The 8,167-nt window shown below is 38.0% G+C and overlaps 1 protein-coding gene across 2 annotated transcripts; it reads right to left on the bottom strand.

The window, feature by feature from the left end:
• Positions 1-3,643: 3,643 nt before the first annotated feature.
• On the bottom strand, positions 3,644-7,463 carry LOC111908183 (LOB domain-containing protein 18). Of its 2 annotated transcripts, none has more exons than XM_042896455.2 (2): positions 7,069-7,463; positions 3,644-4,341 (listed from the first exon to the last, which is right to left on the bottom strand). In XM_042896455.2, the coding sequence occupies exons 1-2, from the start codon at positions 7,351-7,353 to the stop codon at positions 4,291-4,293; spliced, it is 336 nt and encodes a 111-aa protein (XP_042752389.1). In that variant the 5' UTR covers positions 7,354-7,463; the 3' UTR covers positions 3,644-4,290. The 2 variants fall into 2 exon arrangements, with proteins under 2 accessions (XP_042752389.1, XP_023759788.1); XM_023904020.3 differs by lacking the exon at positions 3,644-4,341 and adding an exon at positions 5,595-6,093 and having other exon boundaries at positions 7,069-7,460.
• Positions 7,464-8,167: the final 704 nt, after the last annotated feature.

Genomic DNA, 8,167 nt, shown 5'->3' with positions numbered 1-8,167 from the left:
TGTGCATGCATAACGATGGGCTCAACCCTTTTATATCCGCAATGGTCCAACCAATAGCCTCCTTGTATTTCTTCAAAATTCCAACTAACTCTTTTTCTTCTTCTCGTGCCAGCTTGGTCGAAATTATCACTGGTAATGTCTCTTCCTCTCCAAGATAGGCATACTTGAGATGGTTGGGAAGAGTCTTCAACTCAAGAGTCGGTGGTTGTACTATGGATGGGAGAAGTTTCGGATTGAAACTTTTTAGCTTCATGCGGGGTGGTTCAACTCTCATGGGTTGTGCTTTCTCCAAGGAATCAATTACTTCAATCAATTCTTCCTCCAATGTGTACCTGTCAGCCAAATCCTTAATCCCTGTCTCATCAAAGTGTTTGCTCAAGATGGTGGTTAGCACATCTTGGCTTGACATCTCAAAACAATCATTAGTACATGAATCAATAACATCTATGAAGTTTAAAGAATGAATATCGCTAGAATAACGCATGACTTCAAAGATATTAAAGTTAATCACCTCACCATCGAACTCCATTGACAAAGTACCATTGGCTACATCTATTTTTGTTTTTGCGGTACTTATAAAAGGTCTCCCCAAAAGGATGGAGCTCGATTGTAGGGTGTTTTCATCACCCATGTCTAAAACATTAAAGTCAGCAGGAAAAACAAGCTCATTAACTTGCACTAACACGTCCTCCAATACACCTTTCGGGTGTACTAAAGACCGATCAGCAAGTTGAATGATAACTCCGGTTTTTTATAAAGGTCTAATTCCCATTGGCTTATAACTTGAATAGGGTAAGACATTAATTGATGCTCCAAGATCAAGCATGGCACGTGGTACAAAAAGGTTACCCATTTTGCAAGGAACCGTGAAAACACCCGGGTCCTTGCATTTTTTTGGTAGCCGCTTTTGTAACACGGCTGAGACATTTTCACCAACCTTCACAGTTTGATTTCCTTTAAGTTTTTTCTTAGATGTGCAAAGTTCCTTAAGGAACTTAGCATATCTAGGAATATGTCTAAAAGAGGATTTTGATTTCAACCTTTCGAAACATGGCCATGATTTCATCATCTTCCCTTTCTCTTTTGGTGCTTGCCAGCCTTGAAGGAAATGGAGCTGGTGTGACTTTCACTTCGGATTCTATGAACTTCCTGGACTTTGGAGTACTCTTCTTTTCATCTTCTTTGACAGCTTCTTCCACCTCAATCTCTTTCTCTTCTTCTTCTTCTTCTTCATCCGACATCCTTGGACTTTCATAACTTTTCCCACCTCTTAGAGTAATTGCACACGCATTGTGTTTTGGGTTCTTCTCCGTTTGAGAGGGTAGCTTGCCTTGCGACTCCATCTTACTCACGGATTGAGCAAGTTGTGATACTTGTTGCTCCAAGCTTTTTATGCTTGCCTTAGTTTCTTGTTGAAAGCTTTGAGTGCTTGTGGTAAGGCTTTTTACTATGTCCTCTAAGGACATATTTGAAGAACTTGCTTGTAGAGGGGGTTGTTGTGGGTGCCTTGGTTGGTAATTTTGAGGTTGGAAGGGTGGTCGTTGTTGATTTTGAGGAAATGGTGGTCTTGGTTGATATTGATGCGATTGATTTTGCTGATAATTCCCTTGTTGATTGCCTCCCCACCCTTGATTATTGTTCCATTGCTGATCACCTCTTGGTTACTCATAACCTCTCTGATTTGCCCCATAATAGCCTCCCATGACTTTCGCTTCTTCATAATCTTCCTCTTGGAGTTGTGGGCACATATCGGTTGGATGCCCCACTTGGGTGCAAATACCGCATGGACGGGGTGTGGGCTGCACACCTTTGTCTTTGGCCAACATCATGACTACTTTCATGAGCTCAGACAATTGAGCTTCAATCTGAGGAGTTTGAACTTCTTTTACACCTCGGGGTGCATCCGTATACCATTCTTCGTCATGGCTTGAATGTTTGGAATCTTCGACCATGTTCTTGAATAGATTTCGGATCTCAGTTGAGGTCTTATCGGGCAAAGATCCGCCACTAGAAGCATTGAGAAGCCTTCTTTCCATGGGGGTCATACCTTCAATGAAATAATGTAGGAGCTGATACTCGGTGATCCCGTGCTTTGGACAACGAGCACAAAGTTTCTTAAATCTTTCCCAATATATGTGGAAAGCTTCTCTTTTATGTTGCTTGATTCCGATAATTTCCCGTCGTAGGGATGAAGCTTTCATTTTGGGAAAATACTTGTCCAAGAACAACCTCGCAAGGTCCACCCAAGTAGTCACCGTCCCCAGTGGGAGGTCATAGAGCCAGTCTTTGGCGGCGTCTTGCACTGCGAAGGGGAATGCCATAAGCTTGATCTGATCGTCCGTGACATTGTGTGGTTTCATACCCACACATACTACATGGAACTCTATGAGAAACTTGTGAGGATCATCATTTTCTAGACCACTAAAAGTTGGGAGTAAGTGAATGAGCCCGGATTTTAGTTCCAAGTTGGTGGCGGCTGGGTATGTGATGCAAAGAGGTTGTTGAGTCACCTCTTGTCTTGACCATTGACGGAGAGTTTGTTCGGGTGGTGGGTTTGGAGGACGTTGATTCCCTCCAGGGTTATCTGCCATGGCTTGAGAATTGGGTGATGTTTCTGTAGGTGAACTGTTTAGGATATTATGAATAGGTGAAGAGGGTGGAGTGGTATTTATGGGTGAGGCTAGTTGTGGTGAGAGTGATGGGCTGTCTGTTTCTGATGCGGATACACTTGAGAGGGGTATGTCCTCCCAAATTTTGATGACCGGGGGATTAGATGATGAAGAAGTACCGAAAACCGGCTGCCTCTTACGAAGCTTGGCTTGCTTCCTTAACTTCTTTGCAGTCCTTTCTATATCCAAGTCAATTAGCAATGGTGTACCTGTACGAAAAGATCCAGGCATAAAAAATTAGTAACACCGTGTCCCCGACAACGGCGCCAATTTGTTAGGGGTGTCAGACCCAACAAATAATAGGGGTACGATATACTCCAAAGTAACACTATTCTATTGCACTAAAAAGAATAGTACAAGGCAAGTAGGGTCGATCCACAGAGACACGGGACAATCAGTCTATACCCTTTTTACGTAAGGTACTTGTTCACAAAAGATGAAAGAAAAAAGGGGGGTTTGATTGCAATGATTAGACAAATATAGTAAAATCACAAGTAATTGGTTGAATGAGTAAATTAAATTCAGATATTATAAAGACTCCAACTTCATGTATGACAATTCAACAATGTGAATCCAAGATGACAAGAATTTTGTTTCATTCTATCTAAGTTGGTACTTGAAAGTGTTAACAAGCTCTAACACTTTCCATTCACCACAATAATTAACCAAAACAAGCTCTTTGATTAATCCTAACCTTACTAACCTAATCTAAACAAGCTCTTAGAATTAGATTGGAAGATTGCATGAGGATTTATGTGAATGTTCCCAACAACACCCAATACTCCTTATAAGCTCGGGAGTGTAAAAGTGTATGAATAAGATTTACACTAAATTCATTAAATAGAGATCAATTTAATGCTTGTTACTTTTTCAAATTCACAAAACAATTACGGATTTTGTAAAAGAGATAACTAGAGTGACCTAACCCTAATTCAAATGGCCAATAAGAATCACAATTAGAATCAAACATTCAATTGAAGCAAAATCAAATTCATTAGATAGAAATTAATAACAAACATCAAGTCATATGATTAGATTCACAACTAGAAAGTCAACACATGAGTTGGAGAAATTAGAGTTCTAGCCACACATGACTAGAACAAAACTAGAAATCTAGAAGATGAAATCAAGAATTAAAATGCTTACAAATATGAAATCAAAATATTTCCAAATGTTTAACGGACAATCCTTGCTAAAAACTTCAACTCCTTCTCCCAAAAATGCTTTTTCTCCGCTCTGCTTACCCCCAAAATGACCTAATTCCCGTAATAAGAAAAGAGGAACAACTGCCAAAAAGACAGTTTTTACGTCGAACACGCCCCGTATCGAAATAGAGCAAATCAACATGGGTCGTGTCGAGTGTAAACCAACCCTTTAGTTCTCGATTCCAAATTTGAAGTACGATGCTCAAAAATGCCCAGCTAGCCCAACACGCCCCGTGTCCATATAGGCTAAATGAACACCGGTCGTGTTCATCGAAGTCAAAAAACTGTTTGATAGTCAAACACGCCCCGTGTTGGATTCTAAGGCAAACCCAACATGCCCCGTGTTGCCCTCTGGATGCTCGTCCAAACTTGATTTTTCTAATTCTTCCGATTCTCGCCCAATCGTCCCGCAATCTTCACCAACGCTCCCTAGCACCTCCAAAAGCGCGCTCCAACCTCCGGTTCACCTGAAAAGGACATGAAAGAGTGCAAATAAGGTTGTTCAAGAAATTAACCTAGATATGCTAAAATGCAATAAAAACAACGAAATTATGCTAAGGACATACATAAAAAAAGGGTTAAAAGTTGTGCAAAAAGGTGCACAAAATGCACCTAACAAGGGGTATTTTGGTATTTCGGGATTTTGACAAATAAGTCACTTGGCGATTGTAGGATGTTGAGTTGTAGTTATGGATTGGGATTGATCTTGTCGGTTCAACATTTCTTCATAGGTGAGTCTCCTCACCATACCAATGGGTCGAAGGCACCAAGGTCGGCCCATTATATGATATCTGAATTGTTAGTTGATTATGTGATATGTCGGTATGACAATTGTATGGAAGACCCTGGGGGGTTCCCGTGGTAGTAGATTAAGACCATGAGAGGGTTCCCATGGCATTTAGTATAAGTCATTGGAGGGTTCCAAGGCATCCTAGTATGTTTGCATGTTTAGCTCGTATGATATTTCTTTGGTTAGTGAAGATCATGTGGGGGTTCCCATGGCAGGTAGTCAAGACCACGTGGGGGTTCCAGTGGCAGTTAGTGAAGACCATGTGGGGGGGTTCCTATGACAGGTAGTTAAGACCACGTGGGGGTTCCAGTGGCACTCAATATAAGACCTTAGAGAGTTTCCATGGCATCCTTATATGTTTGTATGCATGGCTTATGTGGTATGTTTAGCTTATAGAGCTAATATGGATTATGTTATTATGTGGATTGTGTGAGGTATGCTCTTGGGAACTCACTAACCATTATCTTACAGTTTGTTGGTTGTTTCAGGGTACTTCAGAGCCTAAGGGCAAGGGTCCGACTTGATGGCGCAACATGCACTCTCCGACGATTTTATTTGGGGATACTCTGATATCATGAATGAAATGTTTGATACTATGGATTTTAAAAACAATTGTAATTGATATTTTATGTTCATTGGAAAATTGTTAATTAAAATTGAAAAATTTTATTGGAAAATTTGGGTTGTTACACATTATTTAAGACACTCGATACCGTATCGAGTCGAACGTGAAACTTCAACGAATTTTAACTTCTTCGATGTACGTCAGATTGGAGCATTCCTTATATATCTAGAATCCTCATCATGACTACTTTCTTTTTCATCAAGGATATACAGCGTAATTGTTATTCTATTTATGATGTGTATTTTATTCTTTTTTATTTTATTATATATCATTTTAAACACGTATGCTACATATAACTACACATAAAACACATAATACTCGATAATTCTCTTATCATACAAAGGTTACAATCGTTAAACATTACAATTATATTATTTTATTAATATCTAGCGAGAAAACACGGACGTTACAATATGATATGCTAAAAGTCATAAATTATGTCAACTTACATCATATCAACACCCGAAAGTAGCTTAGAATAAGAAACAAAACACAATGGTTAATATGGTTTGTTATAGAAAAACCCTAAAACGAAATTAATACAAATTAAGTCTATAAATGTTAGTTAGTAGACACATACTTTGTCAAGAATTCTCGAGCTAACATTTCTAGATCACTCTCTTCAGGTTCTTGCCTTGTTAGGGTGTCGTCATTGTTGGAGCATTCGTGTAATACAAGTGACGTTTGTTCAAATTTAGCATGTTCGAAAGGAACAACCGATATGGTGGAAAGAAATAGAGGTGATTGTTGCAACATTGAAATTCGAGCACGAATGTATGTTAGCTCTTCTTGCAAGTTAATAACCTGAAATTCTAGCATCACGAAATTAGGGTTTTATATAACATTTTCGTTATGAAAAATATTAAAAAAACAACTAGTTTTCAATTACAAAATATAAAATTTCTTCCCTTTGCCAAGTGTCATGGGGTAATTGGTCTGCCCAACACTGCACCTTCCATGAATTAGATTGATTTTATAATATTTGGTACATGAATTAGATTGATTTTATAATATTTGGTAGCTCTTTTCACATCACTTCTTATGTTCTTTATTCTATGTGAGTGTACAAAAGAATTTGACATGATTATCACACTTTCTCCAAAGTTTGCAAGAAACCAAAACAATAGAATCAAAAGGAGCCAATTATTGTGGTTTAAAAATGTTTCATGGCATTCTACTAGTAGCAAAAAACCAAAAGGAAACCTAAACTGACAAGTATAGACGTCACACATGAACCCAAAAAAGGATTAACAAGTACAATCGTTGTTAACTTTTTTAATTGATAGATCTGTCCACAATTTCTAATATAAATCATAAATTCAAAATAACTTTTTTTTCAAAAAAAAAGGGTTGTAATCACTTATCTGCGTTTTGTTAATGTGTTTCCATATTTTTTCTGCTTTCGCTAATTTTCAGGAATCAAGACCAAAAAGGTTTCCTACTTGTATGTTGCAACAATATTAATTATCTGCTTTTGAAAATCTTATTCAAATTAATTATGGGGGCTTTTCGATTTGTTCCTTCAAGCAATTATTGCGACAATTAAGAGTAAATAAACAAGTTATACAATTAAGAGAAATTAATTGCAACAGAAAAATAAAAGTTACTGATACGTAGCTTATTAGTTCTACAATTAATTAGTTGCAGGTTTCGTATCTTTCTCAAATCTGTTTATTTGAAGAACGCAAAGAACAAGTTTTGATGGGGAAAGTACAGGCAACAAAGCATCTATAGATATGTATGTGAGAATTATTAATGGATTGAGGGAAGAAGCTAAACCTGTTGTTGGAGGGAGAAGATGTTAGCAACACAGCCATACACAGGATCTCTAACCCTAGATAAAGCTTCATAGCAGAGTGAAACGACAGCGTCTAGACGGCGGTGCGGAGGTACCCTAAGGAGGAGCTTGGAGGTGTTGCTAGCTCCGAACACCCTGTGCACCGCCGCAAAGTGAGTTGTCCCTTGATCTGAGTCAAAGTATGGCGCAAACACACAGCTTTTCACACACTTTCTTCTCAAGAACTTGCAGGCTCCACAAGGCCCACCACCACCATTGTTGCTCATCTTTCACTTAATATCTCTCTATACAAAATAAACAGATGGGTATTTATTACAGAGAGAGAGAGGGGTTTAGCGGAGCTGATAATAACTTCTGGAAGGTATTGGTGGTGGGTCACTTGAGACTTGCTGGAGCCTCCATATATAGGGATGTCATATGCATGACCCACTGAGGGTGCTTCCGTAATTTTGTTATAGTTTTGGGGTATTTTTGAAACTTTCAATGTTTATTGCATCGTTGTGTGAATGTATGCAATTTTATCATGTTTTTATCTGGAAAGTATTCGTGGTGGGTCATCGAGGAGTTGATGGAACTCCATATGTATATGTGAATGTTCGATTGGTGAAACTTTAATGGTTAGTTCGTAATTTTCTTTGCTTTTGGGGGTAATTTTGTAATCTGGTTTGGTGGAGGACAATTTTGTAAAATCGGTAATGACGTTCTAATGAAAATAACTTTGGATAGTTTTGGTGGCGGGTCAATTCGGTGTTGGTGGCACCACATATAAAGGGAATGATCTATAATCAGGGTTTTACTCATTACTTTCGATCATATGCCAAAACTGTTATATAAGTAAATCATGGAAAATTCAGTAATCTAACTTTTTTATTTATTTATTTATTTTTTTTGCAAAATGACTAATTGATCTAAAATGCTCCATTCCGGATCCAATTTAAGATTCGCTAAATGAGTAAATAGATCAAACCCAATAAGTTGTTTGATAGCAACGATGAAATGCAGTTTTATATGTAAGTTTCAATTCTGTTTATAATTATATGTATTAATTTTAGATTATACGTTAAAATATGTTTAGTATAT

Source organism: Lactuca sativa, chromosome 7 (assembly GCF_002870075.4).
Source record: "Lactuca sativa cultivar Salinas chromosome 7, Lsat_Salinas_v11, whole genome shotgun sequence".
NCBI lineage: Eukaryota > Viridiplantae > Streptophyta > Magnoliopsida > Asterales > Asteraceae > Lactuca > Lactuca sativa.
Note: the sequence above shows the minus strand (reverse complement) of the source record. Positions and strands in the feature narration are given on the sequence as shown.